General features: G+C 39.1%; 1 protein-coding gene across 1 annotated transcript in view; it reads right to left on the bottom strand.

Moving 5' to 3' along the window:
• F8 (coagulation factor VIII) overlaps positions 1-22,321 on the bottom strand; it is a 122,156-nt gene that overhangs the window by 30,161 nt on the left and 69,674 nt on the right. Inside the window, exons 13-20 of the mRNA XM_081041946.1 lie at positions 21,202-21,411; positions 15,522-18,630; positions 4,860-5,013; positions 3,249-3,461; positions 2,749-2,977; positions 2,353-2,535; positions 747-863; positions 72-143 (exon numbers count right to left, since the gene is read on the bottom strand). Of these exons, the coding sequence (XP_080898072.1) occupies positions 72-143; positions 747-863; positions 2,353-2,535; positions 2,749-2,977; positions 3,249-3,461; positions 4,860-5,013; positions 15,522-18,630; positions 21,202-21,411 (4,287 nt within the window). The remainder of the gene's footprint in view (positions 1-71; positions 144-746; positions 864-2,352; positions 2,536-2,748; positions 2,978-3,248; positions 3,462-4,859; positions 5,014-15,521; positions 18,631-21,201; positions 21,412-22,321) is intronic.

Genomic DNA, 22,321 nt, shown 5'->3' with positions numbered 1-22,321 from the left:
ACTGGTATGTGTTACCAGCACTACCATGTTTCCCCGAAAATAAGACCTAACCGGAAAATAGTAGTACTTACCATATTGTCCTGAAGCTGTAATCTGAAAATCTCTAATGCGTCCAGAAGCCATTCCGAGAGGAGTCTGACACTCTGAAATCAAATGAGGGGAACACAATAGCTAGAAGTGCAGAAAATTTAGCTTCACAAATGTAAGTCAATGAAAATGGGAGAATACCAACAAATGCTGTTTTGGTTTTTTTTTAGTGTTTTCTATATGTCAAGAACTGTGCTATTTTACTCTTACTATCTCATTTTCATTCACCCCAACAGGTAGGTGCTAGAATTATTCACATTTTGCAGCTGAGGAAATGGGTCCATATGTAAATGGACCAGTGGTTCTCTTACTTGTTTAGGATTAAATCTCAAACTCTTCCAAGAGTTCTTAATTGAACCAAAATTAAGTTTTAAAATTTGCTCTGGGAGATCTTGGAGCTTCACGAAGTTGTGAAAATTAAGAGATTTTTTTTTTTTTAGCATCAGTTCGTTAAATATTTAAAGCTTCAGGTTCAAAGTGTTCAAAGCTTCAGGCATATCTGAGGACTCTGATGATTTTTACCAGCAATATTCATTTCAGATTTGATAATGACTGTGAACTTGTGTATTTCTTGATAAAGGCAGCCATTCTAGGAAGGAGAAAAGCTGTACAGATGCAGGCTGGGTAGGCAGGGGGCCTGTGCCCACATTGCTACTCACTCTTGCTATACACCAGAAAAAGAGTGCTCATCCCAGCTTGTAGGTGTTCACCAATAAGGCATTCTATCCGCCAGATTCCAGCTTTGGATGGTAGCATTTCCACTGTCTCAAAAACACCTTATCAAAAACAAAAGGAACAAAAGTGATTTCTTTTCACTAAAAAAATGAGCATGACCTGAAATCTATGTAAATTTACTAACAATTGTCACCCCAATAAATTTAATAAAAAAAAATGAGCATGAGATGTGTTGGCTTATACAGAATATCAAAGGAAATCTACCTAAGTCGGTTCCACTACTCTTGGACCCTTGAAACCCACAGTGCTTGCTATGTGACCCCTGCAGTTGGAGCCACTAGAGATTGACTTCTGAGAGCCCCTCCCCACCCCTATCCCACCCCCTGGGAAATGGGGAGATACGGTGACGAACGCTTTGGTGCAGAGACAGGAGAAAGCTCCTGAGTTAGGATTGGCCTGCATTCTTAGGGGTTTTCAGGGCCAAAGGTGTATTTCTCAGTGACCAGATGTGGGCTCCTTGGGAGAGGGAACTCAGGGTGAGGTCCTCATGGATCTAGTCCACTAGGGCTGCCTTGAGGACTAAAGTAACCCTAGCAGCAAAAAGCTGGAGGTAAATGCTGAGTGGCTGAGGCATGAGCGACCAACCAGTCGGAGTAAAGCTGGAACCAGCCAGGTCCAGGGGCTTTCATGAGAGAGGGTCCTAAAGGGAGTCTGAAGATCCCCTCAGCGTTCCCTGCGATCAGAGTCAGGTTTCAGTATCTGCCAGGTGTACAGTGCGAAGCTGGCTTATAGCAGTGGTGCCAGTTGTAAGGAGGTAACTGTCCTGTCCCTTACCTGTACCCTCTCCATCCTGGAGTTCAAAGCAGCAGCCAGCAAGGAGTTGGGGAAACACAAGAAGCCCAAGGTAGTGAACCAGGACTCAGCTGTGCCTCCCTTTCCCAGTGCAGGCTTCCAGCCTGGCACAGGCTCAGGTTTTGGGAGGAGAGGGCCAAGTGAAATCAAGTTCAGAATTTGTATTAACATCTTAGAGTGGACATTGTAATTTCTGACAAACCACGCGTTTATTTGTGATGTAAAGTGACCGCAGGACTGTTTATCACTTAACCTAAGAGTGAGCAGAAAAGTCCCTGGGCTCATCAAAATTTTTATGCAGAAGCAGGGCAAGTTTATTCCCACTATTAAAGCTGTCCTAAAGGGACAGTGGAGAACTAAAACAAAGTTGTGTTTTTAGCAACAATGTGAGTAGTGCTTAAGCACATACTAGTTACAGACATAAATCACTCTTGGGTACATTACTGGTGCCATGCGGGATTTGAGATGGAAAAATATCCCTTTTTTCCTAGGAAAGTACTCCAACATTAATTATCCATTTGTTCTGTTCTATGTCCCTTATATCACGTTATGTGTATCTGCAATTATCACATTCCTCTGCTAATTTATTTATTATCTCTCTGTAGGGTAGAGTCTCTTGACCCTGGAAACAGAGAGCTTGTCTGCTTTGTTCACCGATTGCATCCCCAGTGCCTATACCATTTCAAGTACTCGGTAAGCACAGTAGGTAGAAGAGAGAGAGCACAAAGCAGCTGCTACCTGGATAGAGGTTGTAGACCGCCATTTTATACTCCTCTTTCTTCCGTACAGTGAATACGTGTCCACTGAAATGAATGGAATGGATGTTTTCGTTGCTGCCCATGCTGAGCAGATACCATCGAATCCTTTGATCCTGAGCCATTACTAAGCCAGGTAGAGTATCCATCACATAGCCATTGATTGCTGGGGAGGGACAACATGGAGAAGGCTGTTAAAATCTACTGTAGAAGTTTCTTTTCTTCCACGGCAGTCAAAACTACTGATTCCTCTGAGGATCCCATTCCCGTACATACACTCTTAATTTATGCAATGTCCAAGCCTCTGGCTCAGGACTCATTTGTCGCAGTGCATGCTGCATTTCACAGTGAGTGATATTTTATGTGGGGGATATATTACCATGGAAGCGAAAATTTTGTTTAAAAGCAGGGTCCTCCATCTGGATATTGCAGGGAGCCCTGCAGTTCCTTTCCATGTTTTCAGTGAAGTACCAGCTCTTGGTCTCATCAAAAATAGTGAAAAACAGAGCAAATTCCTGCACTGTCACTTGTCTCCCTTGAGAAGGGTTCAGTGTGTTCTTGCGGCAGATCAGAAGGGGTCCAATCAGGCCTGAGTGCATGTCTCGTTCCTGAGAGGGAAGACATCGGTCCTGTGAGTAGAAGCTCTCTCGTCTATGAACCACAGTGGATTTCCCATCCACCTTTATGCCACTCCACCCCAGTCCCGTCTTCCCACAGTACCATTTATCCTCTTCAGTGGATTCCACAGTAATATTTCTAAAACGCAAATATGGTGCCACGTCCCCTGTTTAAACTTCCCATTATGTGTAGGATAAATACCAACATTCCCAGCAGATACTGCAAAGACCATTTCTTTTGGCACAGTGTAGACCTGCTTACCAGATCAACATCAGAAAAATAAGCCCAGGCTTTGCAGTCAAACTCATCTTTAGTAGGTGCCATATGATGTTGTACTTTCCAGAAGTAAATTTTCGTTTCATTAGGTTTGACAAACTTTTGTCTAGGTTGTGCTCCTTGGCTCTCATCTTCCTCGTAAGAAATAAGGCTAGAATAGAAGGAGTAGGGACGAGAGGCCTCGTTTTTGAAAGTTACCTGCAGGGGAGAAAAAATGAAGTACCTTACGGTTTACATCCCAAATCATAATGCCCATTTTGGGGGTTTATCCAAGTTCTAATGCCCAGAGGAAGTGGTACAGACAATGGATGTTGTTAGAACCCTAACGTAAAGATCTATACAGGAAATTCTGAGGAGTTTTTGAATTAAAAAAAGCTTAAGGCACGCAGTCAAAAGTTGCAAAGGAGAAAAATTCCTAAACACTTAAAAGCAATTCCAAAATAAAGGGAAAATATCCTACAGGGGTTTTGAGAGACCATAATCCTGGTTTTATACTAAGTGGAGGTTCTTCATGACAGATTCCAGGATGAATGCATATGCTCTTTAAAAAAGACTGTTTTTTCAGATTTGAAAAAATTATACATGTTTCATAGACATATGGAAAGTAAAATAAAAATCAAGGAAGAAAAAAATTCACTTACAATCCCATAATTTTAGATCCCTCTATTTCCCTAATGTAAACAATCACTTGGGACAAGTGATTTATTTTTGGTAAAAAATAAAATTACTTTGATCTTTGGCTCACACATGCAGCAAAATAAATTCTAGCCTATAGAAATTGCTGATGGATTAAAAAGTTAAATGTTAAGAAATTAAACTGTAAAAGAAAGTTGAAGAAAGTATAGGTGATTTTAAGAAAAAATATCTGTATGGGGAAGGATTTTTATACGCATAAAAGCTATGAAAGTGTCATAAAGGAAAGATTTACAGATTACTTCTAAAATATCAAATCTGTTTTTATTTAAAAAACACTACATATAAAATTAAGAGAGAACAAACTTGGAAAAATACTATTCACTAAATGATCAATGATCATTAACAAATCAGTGATCTATAATATATGAGGTAATAGAAATAATAAGAAAAGCACTCCCTCTAAATATGTCAAATGTGCAAAGGACATTAACAGATAATTCATTAGAGGAAGTCTTAAATGTTCACGTACATTGTACTTTTAGAATTTTATCCTAGGAAAAGAGTTGTGATTGTGGCGTTATTTAAATGGTGAAAAAATAAATGAAAAGGTGGTTCAACCTAAATGGTTAAGTAAACCATAAATTCATGTAATAGACTATTATGCCATCATTTAAAAAAAAATACTTAGGAAGTGTTCTTTATGACATAAGAAATGTTTATGTCATGACATTTAGTCAAAAATGAAGTAAAATTATACATTGTATAATTTTGAATACATAAAGAATACATAGGGAAGAGATAAGAACATACACTGAAATGATAATTACGAGATTACTTCTCAACTTCTTTGTTTTCTATACTTTAAACATTTTCAAAAGTGAGGATGCATTATTTTTATAATCAGAAACAGAAAGAATATACAGGACTAATTTTCTTATAATTCCATTGTCCTCAACTCACCATGATATTGTCTTCGACTTCTGCTCTGATACATGGCCCCAAGAGTCCCAGGTGCTCATTTAGTTCTCCACGATATAAGGGCTGAGTGAAGGAGCCATCAGTGAATTCCTGGAAAACCACCTTCTTGAACTGAGGGACACTTCCACTCTGAGCCCTAGGAAAAAAAAGCAGAGGAAAAGCAACATCCTCATGGACCAAGTAAGTAGAAACACCTCACAGTCTTGCCTTCTCCATATTTAAGATACATTTAGTAGAATTGATTATGAATTGGAAGTGTAAGGGGGCAGAGGAAAGGGATTCAAGATGACTTTCAGGTTCCTGATTTGGGCAAATGGATGGATGGTGATGAAATTCACTGAGATGGGGCACCCTGGAGGAAGAGTCGGTTGGGGTACACAGTTTTGGACACACGGGACATCTATGTGGATTAAACTGACATACACGGAGGTTGGGAGTTGACCAAAGAGGTCTAGATGAATATCATCCATATTTAGATGGTCTCCAAATCATGCAAGTGGCTTATCAAAGTCAACAGTCAATTTTCTTATGTCCTCACCTTACTCGACATCTAAGCAACGTTTGCATAGTTAACCCCTCCATCCTTCTTGACATACTCTCTCCAGGCCTCACTGGTACGGAAGCTCCATGAAAGCATGGAAGAAACATTTGTTGAATGTTGAATGGATGTGGGGTTATAAACATATTCTAAATATAAGAGAGCCCAGGACTCAGTCCTTGGACCTCTTTTCTTTAAAAAAAAAAATCTATTAAAAATGTGAATTACAACTGTACCATAAAGTGCATAAAACAAATGCTTTTGGTAGAAAAATGCAACCACCATCTGGATCCAGAACTTTGCCAGCAACCCAGAAGGCTCACTGCATGTATCTTTCCAATCACATCCCCTCCCTCCCCACCAAAGGTAACTACCGTTCTGATGTTTATGATGATTATTTTTTTGCTTTTCTTCACAATTATACTACTATGCACACATCCCTAAAGAATAGAGTTCACTTCTGCCTGTTTTTGAAGTATGTACATGGAACCATATTGTATATGTTCTTTTGTTTCTGGCTTCTTTCACTCAGCATTATGGTTATGAGACTCAACTACGTTGTTGTATGTAACTATAGTTTGTTCATCCCCATTGCTGTAGAGTATTCCACTGTGTGCATGTCCCTCAGTCGTGGGCATTTGAGTTGTTTCTGATTTTTGGTACTTCCACAAAGGCCTGCTATGAACCTTCTTGCACATGTCCTTTGGTGAACTCGTAGTTGCATTTCTGTCGGGCACACACCTAGAACTGGAATTGCCGCGTATGCATATATTCCACTTTGGTAGCTACTACCACACTGTTTTCCAAAACTTCTGCACCATTTTCCATTTTCATTTGATCCAAATGTTCACACACACTTGATATTGACTGTGTTTTTACATTTTGGGCCATTCTAGTGGTTGCATAGCAGTGTGCTTGTGGTTTTATTTTGCATTTCCCTGATTAATAATGAAGTTGAGCACCTTTCTTTACGAGTAGGACAAATTGGATTTTCTCTTTTGTAGAATGCCTACCCAAGCTTGGGTTGTTTGTTTTTTCCCCAATTTCTCTATTGGGTAATCTGCTTTTCTCTTGTTGATTCAAAAGTATACTATATACAGTCTTGATATGAATACTTTGTTGGCCTTTTGTGCTGCAAACATCTTCTCCAATGCTGTGACTAGTTTTAATTTTTTTAAAATAATATTTTGATGAGCATAAGTTCATAATTTTAATGTTGTAAAATTTATCAAAAATCCTTCATGGTTACTGCTTTTTGTATCTTGATATCAAATCTTCCCCCCCCCAACTCTGAAGTTATTAAGATATTGGCTTATTTTTTCCTTCTAAAAGATTTATGGTTTTTATGTTCATGTTTCGACTTGTAACCCAATGTGAGTGGATTTTTATATATACGTAGTGTGAGTTAGGTATCCAATTTAATGTTTTTTCCATATGGGCATCAAAATTTCCTGGCACCTTTTATTGAAAATCACTTTTCTATAACACATTTGTCATAAATCAGGTATCTTATACGTGTGAGTCCATTTTTGGATTTTCTATTCTTTTCCATTGACCTCTTTGTGTACCCCAATGCCAACTGTCACATTGTTTGGGTATTACAGCTTTAAAATAAGTTTCAGTGTTATATGACAATTCCCCCCACCTTGTTCTTCTTCTTCAAGAGGGACTTAGCTATTCTTGGCCCTTTGTATTTTAAAATTAGCTTGTTGAGTTGTTCAAGAGAAAAAAACAAAACTGTTGAGATTTTCATTTGGGTTGTGTTGAATCTATAGATCAGTTTGGGGATAATTTACATTTTCACAGTATTGCGTTTTCTAGCCCATGTACATGGTACATCTTGGCATTTATTTATTATAGGTCTTCTTTAAAGTTTCCCATTAAATTTCCAGTGTTTTTTCCCATAGAGATCTTGAAAAATTTTTGTTATACCTATTTCTAGGTCATTGTGACTATTTTATTCCCTTGTAAATGACATATGCATTTAATTTCGTTTATTACCTGTCTGCTGCTGTTATATATATACAATTATCTTTTGTATATTGATTTTGAATTCCACAAACCTGCTAACCTTCTTAGTTAATTCTAATAATTTATTGTAGATGCTTTTAAATTTTTTCTATGTACACAATTCATATAATCTGTAATCAAGGACTGTTTTATTTCTCCCTTTGCAACCTTTATACCTTTTATATATTTTTACTGTTTTAGTGTGTTGGTTAGTACCTCCAGCACAGTATTGAGTAGAAGTGGTCATAATGAGGGGTGATAACTTGTTCCTGATCTCCAAAGGAAAGTCTTCAATGGGTCAGCATTAGATGTTGGTAGAGATTTTTGTAGATACTCTTTGTCAGGATGAGGGAATTCCTTTCTATTGTAATTGGCTGAAAGTTTTAAAATCGTGCATGGATGCTAAATTTTAAGCAAACACTCTTTTCATGTAATGAAAGGGTTATATGTTTGTTCTACTTTATCTTGTGAATGTGACATATTACAATGGCTTTTAAAACTGTTAACCCAACCTTGTAATCCAGGGATTACACTGACATATTTGTCTATCCTTATATTAATAGCACACTTGATTAATTACTGTAGCTTTACAATAACTCCTAATACCTGGCAGTGTCATTCTTTCCTCTGCAAGATTTCTCTCTTTGCACTGCTTTAGCTACATATCACAAATTTCAATACATCATATTTACATTTGGTTAAAATATTTCTAATTTCCATCATAATTTCTTCTTTGACAGATTTGGAAATGTGTTGCTTAATTTCCAGTTAAACTTCTAAATGATTAATTTATTAGAGAACATATTTTATATGTTTTCAATCCATTACAATTTCTTCTTTTGTGGCATAGCATATGGTCTGCTTTATTAAATGTTCCATGTGAACCTGAAAACATGTTAAACCTGCAGTTGCAGCTGTGCGTCATTAATCCCGTTCAAATCTTCTGTATCCTTATTGATGTTTGGGTCTGTTCTTTCAGTTTCCTTGAAATACGATTGTGAATTTATCTATTTCTCCATTTAATTCTGTCAAGTTTTACTTTACGTATTTTGAAGTTATTTTATTATAATCAGGTTAATACAAATTTTAGAAAGTTATGTCTGCCTATTGAATTGACCGTTTTATTATTATAACATTTCTACTTTATCTCTAGAAACCTCTTACTTTAAGTTTACTTTCAGTGTAATTGAGTCTTTATATTTTAAGTGTGTCTGTTATAAATAATACATAGTTTCGGTCTGTGGTTACCATGAGGTTCATATCTATCCATCTATATCTATAGCACTCTATTTTTAGCCGATGGACATTTAAGTTCTAGCACATTCTAAAAGCACTACATTTTTACTACCCCCTCCATGCTTTATGTTTTTGACATCATATTTGATTTCTTTCCGTTTTGTACTTTCCTTGACTATTTATTGTAGTTATAGTAAATTTTGCTACTTTTGTTTTTTAACCTTCATATTAGCTTTTTAAGTGGTTGATTTACTGTGTTTATTATATATTTGCCTTTACCAGTGAGATTCTTTTCCTCTGTATTTTCTTATTTCTGGTTTTGGCCTTTCCCCCACTGCATTTAACATTTCTTGTAAAGCTGGAGCCAAGGTGACCAGCATGCCGGATCTGAGAACACCAGTCTCCACTTGGCCCACAGGGACAGGACCAGTACCACCAAGTTTGTAGACCTCCTGGAGGGGCAGACGCAAAGGCTTGTCAGTTGGACGAGTTGGTGACAGGAGCAATCCAGAGCTCAAGCAGCGGGTTCCGCTGGCACGGCCATCTTTACCAGTGACTTTCCATCCCTTGAACCCAGGCATGTAAGCACTTGGCTCCAGCACGTTGTCACTATTCCTACCAGAAATTGGCACACATGCTGCTGTGTCAGGGCTGTAGCCAATTTACTTAATGTAGGTGCTGACTGCCTTCATGATTTCCTCGTATCTCTTCTGGCTGTGAGGCGGCTCAGTGGAATCCATTGTGTTAACACCCACAGTCAGTTGTTTCACACCCAGTGTGAAAGCCAGAAGGGCATGCTCACGGGTCTGCCCATTCTGGGAGATTCCTGCTTCACATTCACCAACACCAGCAGCAACAGTCGGGACAGCACAGTAAGCCTGAGATGGGACTGTAATTGTGTTTTGAAAAAATCTCTGTGTCCTGGGGCATCCATGAAGGTCACATAATACTTGCCATTCTCGAATCTCCACAGAGATATCAGTAGTGATGCCATCCATGCTCGTGTTCAGCTTTTGGTTGATCCAAGGCCCAGGCACACTTAGAGCCCCTTTCCCGTCTCAGCAGCCTCCTTCTCCAATTTTCCATGGTTCTTTTGTCGATCCCACCACACTTGTAGATCAGATGGATTTGCCCAAACCTACATGTCCAATGATGACAAAGGTGATATGAATTTTTGCTTTCCCATTTCGGCTTAGATTTAGGAGTGGTTTCTGTAACACTTGTGTTATAGTGCCAAACCTGTTGTGACAAAAAGCAATTCTATACATCTTAAAGCTCGTAAAACATTTTATTATTGTTTATACAAACAATATTTATTTGTATCTATCCATATATTTACACTTTCTTTGCTTTTCAGTCCTTCTTACCTCTCACATTGTCCGTTTGGTATCACTTTTCGATGGTTTGAGTTATATCATTAGGACATTTTTAGTGGATTTTTGCTAGTGCTGAAATATCTGTTTCTATTTGTCTGAACATATCCTTACTTCGCTTTGCTCCTTGAATCATATTTTTGATTGGTATAGGATTCTAGGTCAGCAGTTATTATATTTCAGTGCCTTCTAGATATCATTTCCCTGTCTTCTCTCTTTAATTAGTATTATTGAAGTCACCTCTCTGTGTCTCATTTGAATGTATGCTTCTTTCTTTGGCTGCTTTTAAGAGTTTTCTCTTGGGTTTTCTTCATTTTCCCTCTGATGAAATGTACTTAAGCATTGATTTTTTTATTCATCCCGTTTGGGATTTGTTGAGCTCCTTGAATTGTGCATTCATGACTTCTTTTCATTTTTGGAAAATATTCAGCTATTACCTCTTCAAACATTGCTTCTCCTCTAATCACTCTTTCCTCTCATTCTAAAAATAGGTTAGTTCTTTACACTCTGTCCTCTGTGTCTCTATTCTGGTTATATGTTGCTCTGTCACAAACTACCTCAAAACTTTAGTGCCTTAAAACAACCATTTTATTATACTTGTCAATTTTGTTAAATCAAAAATTCTAGCAGGGCTTGGCTAGATAATAGTTGTACTCCTCATAGTGTCAAATGTGGTCATTCAGTGGTATTCAGCTGGCATCTGGGCTGGTCTGGTGGGTCCAAAATGGCTTCATTCACATGTCTGGTGCCTTGGTGGAGAATGTTGAAAAGCTGGATTCAGCTGAGACTCTTGATCAGAGGACCTACATATGACCTTTCCAACATGGTAATACCCTGGTAGTCAGATTTCTTGCATGGAGGCTGGCTTCTTCCAGAGAAAGCATCCCATGAGAACTAGGTGTAAGCTGCATAGTATTTGCAGACCTAGCCTCAGCAATCAGCAGCACTTCCATCACATTTATAGGTCACTCATTTCTGTTATATTCCATTGGTCACAAATGAGTCATAATGCCAGCCCAAATCAACGGGAGGGAAATTAGACTCTATCTCTTGAATGGGAGAATGGAAAGGTCACACTGGAGGACTGGATAGATTGATACATCCATCTTTGTAAAATACAGTTGATCATAGTCTTTTATTATCTCTTTTGTATTTTCCATTAAAAAAAATTCTCTGCATGCTGCAGAGTTTTTGTTTTTTTAATTACCTACTAGTTCACCAGTTCTTTCTATATGATGTATAGGTGTTTTAATAACTGTATCTGATGATTCCTTCATCTTAAGTTTGTGAGTTTGTTTTGGCTCGCTGTTTTTTCTGTGGCTTCTTGCTTCCTTTTTCCCGTATTGTTTTATACCCAGTATCTTTGTGTTCTGGACATCGCATCTGAAGTATTTATGAAAGTAAGTCGAAGTCTAGGATGTTGGTTTCTTCACAGAAATTTTATGTTTTCTTCTGCCACAGGTCTGCAGGTACTGCCAATCCAAGATTGGCTTGAATTATGATCAAGAACAGAGATTTCATGGACAACACAGATGACAGAAGAGTGGCATGTAAGTCAATGAAGGGCAAGTTAACTGGTTTACTTTACCATGACTTTGAGGATTGTAGCCCTTTGGGGACCCAGCTTAAAGTGGGCATGGTTTATATCTACTTTTACTCCCCTGATGATCCCATCAGGTCTTATTTGAATGCTATCAATATGTTTATGACTCCAAAATTGATATCTGTAGCATAGACCTCTTCCTTGGACTCCAGACTTATATATCTATCTGCCTACTTACCATCCCAATTTGGATGACTAATGGGCATCTCAAACTAACTGTGTAAAACAGACGCTTGAGTGTTTCCTCAAATAAAAATGTTCTACCTCAAGCCTTCCACATCTCATTAAATGTAACCATCATCAACCTAGTTGTTCAGGACAAAAACTAAAAATATTCTTTGTGTCCTCTCTCCCCATTCCCCCCAAACTCAGTCTAACAGCAAGCCCTATCTGCTTATCTTCAAATTATACTCAACACCCTTCCTTTTATTTATTTACTTAATTTTATTTTATGTTCACTACCACTATGCAGGCCTAAACAACTTCTTCTTTTACCTGGATGACTGCAATAGCCTCTTCACTGGTCTCCCTGCCTCCATTCTTGCCCATGGAAGCTGTGTTATACAACTCAATTTGATTGGTGTTCCCTGGAGTGTGGATATACACGAAATATCTGCTCTTACCTCCCTGCATCCATTATTTATTTACTAGTTCATTCAGCAGATATTTGTGTAAGTGTCTCTCACATGCCAGGCCTGTTCAAGGTTCTGGGGATGTACCATTGAACAACACCTTCAAAGTTTGTGTTCCCAATGAGCTTACCTTCTAGTTGGAGAAGATGGACAATAAACAAATAAATGTGTAATACTTCAGGTGCTAGTAAGTGCATTGAAAAAGTGGTAGGAGCTATACGTATATACAGTGTTCAGGGAAAGCCTCACTGATAAAGAGAAATTTGAGCAGCAACCTGTTAGAAGTGAGAGAACTAACATTTGGCTCTCGGCGAAGAGAATTCCAAACAGAGAACAGAAAGTGCACAGGACTAGAGATAGGGACATACTTGTTCCGTTTAAGGAAGAGCAATGAGGCCAGGGTAGTTGGAGCAGAGTGAGAGGGAAAGAGCAGTAAGAGATGAGGGCAGAGAAGTTTCAGAAGGTCACATCTCACAGAAACTTGAAGGCCATCATGAGGGCTTTGGAGCAGAGAACAATAATTACAATTACAATTTGAAAAATTAGGTGCTATGTTGGGAAAAGACTGTATGATGGCAAGGCTGGAAGCTGGAAGCCAGTTAAGAGGATATTACAGTGATTTGGGTGAGAACTGATTATGGTTTAGACCAGACGGTAGCCACTGAGATGGAGAGAAGTAGCTGGATTGTGTGTGTGTGTGTGTGTGTGTGTGTGTGTGTAGAATTGATTTTATTATTTTAAATAGATTTTTGTTATAGAAGCAGTACATATGCATTGTAGAAAATTTGAAAATATGGACATATCTTTCTAAAATTAAAAACATTACTTTTGTAGCATCTAGAGTAATAGTTTATTAAGTGTCTTCTCTTGTTTTGTAAACTGTTTTTTTTCCCCCTAGTCAACAATCTCCAACTTTCCATTTCAGTGCATTTTCATCTTATCCAATACTCAGTCCATAATGAAATTCTGGTTATTTTCTGAAGTCATGGCCAACAGAGTTTTTTGGTGGATTAGATGTGGTTGTGAGAGAAAAAGAGGAGTCAGGACAAATTTCAAGTTCGGAGTCTGAGTAGCTGAAAGGAAATAATGGTCATTGACTGCCATGAAGAAGGCTGGGCAAACAGCAGGTTTGGGGAAGGGGCAGAAATTAAGAGTCTAATTTTGTACATGTTAAGGTAGGGAGTTGATATGCAAATCTCAAGGTCAAGGAAGAGATCTGAGATGGAGGTATATTAGGTTGGTGCAAAAGTAATTGTGGTTTTTGCAATTATTTTTAATCTTATAAACCACAATTACTTTTGCACTAACCTAATACAACTGGAAATTATCTACATATTAATAATATACCTAAAACCATAAGAGTAGATAGAGCATCACAACAGTGAGTGTAAACAAAAAATAGGAGAGTTTGGAGAACTAATGCCCAGAGCATTCTAACATTTAAAGGTTAGGGAGGTGAAGAACCAGCAAAGTTGGTAAGGAAAGTTTGGCAGTGAGTTTAGAAAAATGAAAGAACAGTGGTATCAGATAGACCAAGTGAGGACATGTATAAAAGACAGAGTAATCAACTACCAAATACTACTGAGAGTTCAAGTAAAACGAGGACTGAGAATTAGTAATGTAAAGAACAACCGTGACCTGGAAAATGTAGTTTTTATGAAATAATGGAGGTAAAAGCCTCTTTGGAGTGGCTTAAAGAAAGAATAAGAGGAAAAGAAGCAAAGGCAGCAAGTAGGGGAATTTTTAAATGTTTTCTGAAAAGGTAAAGAGAGAAATTATAGCATAATTGATACTGATGAGGCTAACCTGGTGGAGAGGGAGAAATTGATGATGTAAGAGAGAAAAGGGGAATTGCTGAAGCATCACTTTTTATGAGGTGAGAAAGGATGGGCTGAAGTGCAAAACTGGAGAGGTTGGCTTTAGGCATACAGGCCGTCCATTTATCATCATAAGCATGAAGACGTTACATGGGTACAGATGTCAGGACATGTGGTATTGGATGTCTGTGGAGGTTCATTACATCTCAGAGTGAGAAGGGGTGTTGGAGAATGGGCAAAAGGTATTGGAGATTTAAGGAAAAAGCAGGAAATGCAAGAGAGAGGTCCAGGAGAGTTGTAAAATCAGTGGACTGGGGAAATAGTCTTTGGTTGCTGTGCAGCAATCGGGGCGCCCTTGAGGTAGAAAGCAGGGTTGGAAAGTGACAATGAGTAATGAAGAGGGCCCCTATGTGACCTGAGCACTGCTCATCTCTGTCACCTCATCTCCCACAACCCTCCCCACCCCCAGCCAGTTCTTCACTCCAGTCATGCTGGTCCTTTTTCATTCCTCAGACATGCTAAGCATGGTCTATTCTCAGGGCCTTTGCATTTCCTGTTCCCTTTGCCTGGAAACATCTCTCAGAGCTCTGTCAGCCTGGCCTCTTATCATTTCGGTCTCAACTCCACCAAGAGGATTTCTCTGACCATCACAGCTAACGTAACACCCCAAGTTGCTCTCTACCATATTACCCAATTCTGTCTTCTGGATAGCACCATCAAGAGTCCTCTTCATTTTTCTACTAATTTATTGTGTCTTACTCTCCCCAATAGTATGTAAGCTCCGACTTTGCTGCACTCATGTCTACAAAAGTGTCTGGCATGTAGCAGGTGCCCAATAAATATTTGTTGACTAATTGGCTCTCCTTATGTTCATCTTCCAACTTTCTCAGTGCTTTCTCTCCCCTGCCCAACCTCTCTCTGCTCCCCTAACAATCAAGCCCTCCCACTTTGCCTTCTATACCCCCAATGCCCTGGAAAACAACTTTCCCTGCATCCTCAACCTTTTTACCATACTTTTCACTTCTCCTCCTGCCTCTTCAGAGCTCTATCATGAGATACGTCTTCTATTGCAGCTCATAAGGCTGCTAGGTAGGGTTGACTTTCTTTCTATTCTCCATTGCTGCTTCTTGACTCTGACTCCTCTACCCTTCTGGAAGCCCCTCTTCTCCTCCTCCACCCTCTCCTTGCCCCAGACTAAGACTTTCATGCCATCTGGATTTACCATCTTCTAACTCACTGTTGGTGCCATCATCTAACCACCTATTTACTCCTCAGCTTCACCTAGACTTTGCTGTCTGGTTCTCAGAGTTCTTCTATAAAGCAATCTTTGGAGCATCAGTGCTGCAGATTGGCTGTGCCTTTTCCTATTGTTTCAGCCCCTGGGAAAGTCAAAGGTCACAATAGCAGGACAAAGGAATAAATAGGGTACCCATACCTGTTCCTTAGTGCATAGAGGGATTTACTCATTCCATAATCCCAGAGCCGCTCCACTGCAGCAATGAAATAGTGTCGTGTTCTCTTTTGAAAGCTGCGGGGGCCCTGGTTTTCATCGTCACCATAAATGTCAAAATCTTCTCTCTTCATTTCAGTTGAGAAGGTATCATCATAGTCAATTTTGTCTTCGTCTGGCTGAGGCGTAGTAAGGGGGATTTCCCTTTGATGGCCTGTCAAGACTGGTGGGTTCTGAAAGGACAACCTTCCAATCCCTCCTGACTTTGCCCAGGTGACTTCTCTTTGGGCCTTATCTTGTCCTTCATTTATTGCCGGTATTGAATGATTGTTTTCATGGGGGTCTAGGGGCGAAATGGTGTCTGTTGTCTTAAAAGCTGTGTCTTTTTGTGACTTCTCTTGGGATGTCCACTCTTCTCTTGGTATCTGGGTAGCATATTGACTGTCCCAAGCAGGAGGAACCAGAAGCTTGGAGGGAGTCTTTTCAGAGCTTTCAGTTGTCCATTTCAGAAAGGGCACTTTGCCAGGTCTATTTACTTGATTCAATTGAACAGGTTCCTGTGTTGTCTGAAGGAAGATCTCTTCGATGAGATCCAGGTTGCCAGGAGAAGCATTACTAGTTTTTGTAGGGAAAGAGTTTTCCTGATGAACATGAACATTAGGAAGTAATTCAACTTGGCCAGATGCTTTAGACAAGCCTGGTTTCAAGAGACCAGTGTTCTCAAGTTTCTTGTATATGAGTGCGTTTGTAGCACCTTCCCCCAGGGAGCTGATCTTTTCTTGACCACCAATCATTTCCAAGGTTAGGAAGGCTAAAGAAAGATTTCTTTTGGCTCCTTGTAAGAAATGATTGCTTTCTTGGGCCCCAGAACTTCTGTCCCTGAAGGTATAACTATAGGCTGATGCTAGAAGATGAGAAGAGTTGTCTTGGGATGGGATCTTAGTCATATCTGTAGGTCTAATTGATGGAAATGCTGATACCTTTGCAACAGGTAATGCAGAGCCATCCATTTGAATGATGCCATGACTCCTCATGGAATCGTCTATGAGGGACTGAGTAATGTTCCCTTTCTCCTTCTCATTGTACTCTATCGGTGTGAGAGTGCCCTGGGTCAAATAGTTCATTTTTTTGGACCACTGGGTTGAGGTGTCATTCAAAATCACCCCCATTTTGAGCTTTGTTTCCTCTTTCGGAGAGCTGAACTGTTTCAAAGCCCGCTTACCACGTTGAGCCATAGCATTCCACTGACTTGGATTAGAAGATATCCTTGTGGTGCTTTGATACTTCTCTACCATTTGCCTTGTTTGATTCCCCAAGCCTTCCATGTTGGTTTCCGCCCTTATTTTTGAGAAATGGGCCATGTGATTCCCTGCTCTGTTTGCTGAATCGTTTAATGACCCGGTGTCTTGAAATATCGGAGTATATGTCTCCTCATCTACACCAACTACATTTTGCTTAGAGCTTAGTAAGAAAAGATTCTTCAGGAAATTCTTAGTGCCTGTATACACTGTAGGCAAGACTACGTTCTCTTGGATTAATTTTTCCTTCCTTTGCATCTCTTCCTGGGATTTTTTTTCTTGATTGTATATATCATTTTCTTGGACATTAGTCAAGTTAGTAAGAAATATGCTCTTGCTCTTTGGAGAAATCACCTCTTTGAGGCCTGTGTCCCTTGTAAATTCATCCTCTTCTACAAACACTGTATTGTTCTCTGACAAGGAATTCTGATTCTTCACAGATTTTTCTGATTCTAAAGATGTGGATTGCTTTGGACCAGGCCTTTGCTCAGAGCTTAAGGAGTTCTTGCCCTGGGTCCTTTTTATCCAACTTGCTGAATCTGGCAAGAACAGCATCTTGAAGAGTGATCTATCTGGATTTTCTGCACCTGTTGGTACAGGACCCTCTTTTTCTTGGTGGACCATTTCCATATTTTTTGATGACATAGTTTTATTTGACACATGATTTAGCCCCAAAGCTGTAGTGTTTTTGTCCATAAACATTTCATCATGAATCAAAGGAGTCACTTCTTGAAACTCAGCATTACTTTTTAATATACTGTCTTGCCAGACCGATGTATTGTTCTCAATTAATAATGTTGGGCCATCAGTGTGAGTTTTTCTGTTAGTTGTTGAGTTCACTGGTGACTTGTTTGTTTTTACCAATGAGGTATTAACTTTGAATAAAGAATTACCTTTGGTCAATGAAGCAGATCCATGAGCTCTTTCCTCTTGAAATAACCTGTCACTCTTCATTGACAATATATTTTCTCCCAGTGAACTTTCTTGACTGTTCATTAAAGCTGCTTCTAACAACTTGGATTCGTCATCTCCTTTCCTCAAGTCCAAAGGTACACCCAACTCAATAAGGTGAGATGAATTTTTGTCAAATACAGTGGTGCCTAATTGACTACTAAAGTGAGTTGGCATATTTGAGGGTCGTAAGGAATCTGTCTTTTCAGTACCTGCTGCCAACTTTTCTGATGGAATTGTTGGTGAAGTCATTAGATAGTTTGACAAGCTGGAAATTTTAAAATCACCTTTCTTCAACTCTACTGTTAGAGTGCTCCCCACATTTTCATTTACTCTTAATTGCAGTTCTGGCTCAGGAGTAAATCCTCTGTCCCCACTGTTACGAAGCTCTGGTCTGAGATGTGCCCCTTCAGATGGGCGCTTGTTTCTTTTTGTTGCTCCAGGTAAATGATAATCAGCCTCATATGTGGCTTCTTGAAAATCAGATAAGGATAATCCATGTGGAGTAGGATTCTGTCCCGAGAGCATCAACAAATCGCTGGAGGAGATGCTTTGTACTTGAAGCAGCTGTGCTCTCTCTCCAGACCAAGGGCCAGTCTTCTCTACATCATTTTCTGGAGTCATAGTGGCTTTGGATTGTTTTTGCCTAGTGCTAGGGTGCCTTGTATTCTGGGAGAAGCTTCGGGGTTCAATGACATGGTTTTCATTCAGCAGGGAATTTGGAATATCTTCATATATGTCTTCATAATAATCACCAGTGTTTCTGTCACAACTAGAAACGTTCAGTAAGGCTGTCATGCCTCTGTTCCGAAAGTCGGAGTTGTGGCAGCCCAGAGCCCACACACCTGGAGATGAGGAAGAATAAGACTCTGGTTACTCATAACCCAGGTTCCAAGTAAGTTCTGTGTTAGAGGCACTCTCCTATTCCTAGATAAATGAAAAAATGCTAGTTGTTACCATTATATTGCAGGCCATTGGGTTAAATCCATGACACATGTAACAGTAGTCTAGCAAGGGTAGTAAAAGTGGTTTTTGTATTGCTGCTGTTGTCGTATATCTGTTTGTGACTACAAGAAGGGGCTGTGGTTAAAGTGAATAGATATTGGGATAAAAAGGGAGAAATGTTAAGTAACACACACAACAGTAGAGAGTCTTAATAGTCACACAGAACTCTGACCATGACAATTACTTAACTCAGGAAAGTTTATACAGGCTGCTGTTATTGCTATGTAACATAGTAGCACAGGTTCCAGAGTCAGATTGCCTGCATTCAAATCCTGCTCTCATATTGTTATTAAAAAATGAGGCACAAAAATAGAAATAAAAGGCATAGGGATTGGAAAGGAAAAACTGAAATTGTCAATATTTGCAGACAATGTGATTGCATACATACAAAACCTTGTGGAAATCTGTACAATAACTGCTAGCTCTTATAAATTAAATTTAGCAAGGTTGCAAGATACAAGGTCAACATATAAAAATTAACAGTATTTCTTGTCTGTGTGTGTGTTCCAGTATAACTTTATTTACAAAAAACCAGTGACCAACCTGCTGACTACAGTTGGGTTTTTTATTGAGATATAATTGACAGGTATCATTGTGTAAGTTTAATGTGTACAATGTGTTGGTTTGATACATTTATATATTGCAATATGATGACCAGCAAAGCGTCAGCTAGCACCTTTTTTACGTTACGTAATTATCATTTCTTTTTTGTGTAGAGATATGTGGTTAAAGCAGGGTGTGAAGTGATCTGCATAGTCAAAAAAAGAATGACGTACCGATATATGCTATGGCATGGATGAATCTTGAAAACATTATGCTGAGTGAAATAAGCCAGACACAAAAGGACAAATACTGTATTATTCTATTTACATAAAATATCCGGTAGAGGCAAATCCATAGAACAGAAAGTAGATTAGTGGTTGCCAGGAACTGGGGGGTGGGGGGCACAGGAGAGAATGGGGAGTGACTTCTTAATGGTAAAGAGTTTCTTTTGGGGGTGATAAAAATATTCTGGAATTAGATAGTAGTGACTGTTGGACAACATTATGAATGCACTAGAAGCCACTGAATTGTGTATTTTAAATTATTAAAATAGTGCATTTTGTGTTACATGAATTTTACCTCAATAAAACAAACAAGAGATCAGACCTCACCATATTGAACAGGGGAAATCTTCTCTAGGGGCTTTATTTAGCTTGAGTGTTGTAATCGATAACACTTTCTTAAAAATTTTTCCTTGAGACACATAAAGCAGTTTTAATTTGTCTTTAGAATTTAAGTGATTACCAAAGTACTGAGTCAAAATATTAATATTTTAAATATTTTTTTTCTTTGCGTACACATACGTACACTCTCTTTGGTTTTGACAATTGCAACCATATTATACATACTGTTTTATAATCTTTTTGCACATATTCATTTGTTCATTGCAAAAGTTTTTATTAACCATCTACTATAGGCGAGGCACTGTCAACAGGGATATAGTGGCAAGATAAGGTTGCTGTCCTCAGAGAATCTCCAACTTAGCTGGAAAATGGATAACGAAGATAACATAAATAAGTAAGATACTTTCAGAGGTGTCATTGGAGTTCTGTCAGGTTCTTCTTCACTCACTTCCCGCAAAAAAATGCATCACTGGAAGTAAGACAAGTTTCTGGGTATGAAGGTGACTATATGTTTACATGTGATAAGACTGGGTTTTGTTCCCCAGAAATGGTCCCGTGAGGATTGATCTCCAGAAAAGTTGTAATTGGAAGAGAGTAACTACAATCTGCAGGTAGTTCTATGTGGTGTCCTCTGCAGATGATGGGGTGGGAGGGACCAGGAGCATGGGGAGTGGCCTAGCACTTGTTACTCCACTGTACCGAATGCAGCAACCATCTGTGTTGGCTTTAGGCCAGCCAGGTCAGGGTGCCTTCTGATCACAAGGCTGGTGCTCTCAAAAGTGTTGCAGCGTTTGTGTGTTAGGGACAGGGAGGATGAGAAGCTGACAGCCACATTCATCCTGAAGGTGCACGCTGGTTTGAGGGCATGAGTGCAAACGGACATTGCTATGCACGTCCCAAAGATTTCTGGGTGGAGTTCATCCAATGATACCAGTGTTCACAAGGCACACAGAAACAAATTTAGCCTGCACATCTTAATTGCATATATAGATAAATATATACTCACCACTAACGTTTAGTAAACACACTGAAAATTTTGGCCCATGGCAAGTAATGGCACTTTTTAGAGCAAAGACTTTTAAGTTAAATACTTGATGTGGTGCTGGCATGAAAATACATGCAATTACCCAAATCATTTGAAACCATTTAGTATCTGCCCAAATGTGAGCTAATGGGCAAAATAGCATATGAATGAGCACTGAGGCAATCCCAGCTGTTAGTAAAAGAATAATACAAACAACTAACCTGGGTTTTCCATGGACATGAAGACAGTTTCTCCTGAGAATGGGAATAGGGTAAGTGTGTCTTCATAGACCAGTTTGTGTTCGAAGGTATATCCAGAGAAGAAGACAGAAAGGAAATCAGTCTGTGCTCCAACACTTAAAATGTACCAATATGCCACCTCATGCAAGCAAACGGACAGCTGCAAGCTATCAAAAACATAGCCATTGATGCCTGCAAAAGAAATGGAGAACAGGAAGTTTTAGCAGTATCAGGATATATTATTTTGGATTGCCATGATCAGATAGAAATGATTGTGTTATGCCCCCAAAGAGATAGCACTACATCATCCAGAAAAGGAGATTGTTAATACTTGATCAGCTAAGTCCCAATCCCCAGGTGAGGAGAGTCATAGACTGTCATGCTAAAGATGGATTTAGATGCTACTCTATGGGGGGCAGTTTGATGAGGGGCAGAGCATTTTCGTGGTCTCAAAATTTCTCCCCAACAAACTGCTTATTAATTGCAAGGAGAAAAATAGTAACTACACACAGGAGAAAGCAGTAAAGAAAACCCAAAATCCTTGATCAAATGATCAAAATTATGAATTTGACTCCAAAGGCAATGGAAGTAAAAGCTGAAATAAACGAATGGGACTATATGGAACTTAAAAGCTTCTGCACAGCAAAAGAAACCATCGACAAAATAAAGAGGCAACCAACTGAATGGGAGAAGATTTTTGCAAACAGTGCCTCCGATAAGGGGCTAATATTCAAAATATACAAGGAACACATGAAGCTCAACAACAAAAAAAACAAACAGCCCAATTGAAAAATGGGCAGAGGACCTGAAGAGATTTCTCCAAAGAGGACATACAAATGGCAAATAGACATATGAAAAAATGCTCCACATCACTAATTATCAGAGAAATGCAAATAAAAAGCACAATGAGATATCACCTCACCCCAGTCAGAATGGCTATCATCAACAAGACAAATAGTAACGAGTGTTGGAGAGGCTGTGGAGAAAAAGGAACCCTCATACACTGTTGGTGGGAATGCAGCCTGGTGCAGCCGCTATGGAAGGCAGTGTGGAGGTTCCAGAAAAAATTATGAATAGAATTACCATATGACCCAGCAATCCC

Source organism: Rhinolophus hipposideros (assembly GCF_964194185.1).
Source record: "Rhinolophus hipposideros genome assembly, chromosome: X".
Lineage (NCBI taxonomy): Eukaryota > Metazoa > Chordata > Mammalia > Chiroptera > Rhinolophidae > Rhinolophus > Rhinolophus hipposideros.
The sequence above is the reverse complement of the archived record's forward strand: the minus strand, read 5'-3'. Positions and strand labels throughout refer to the sequence as shown.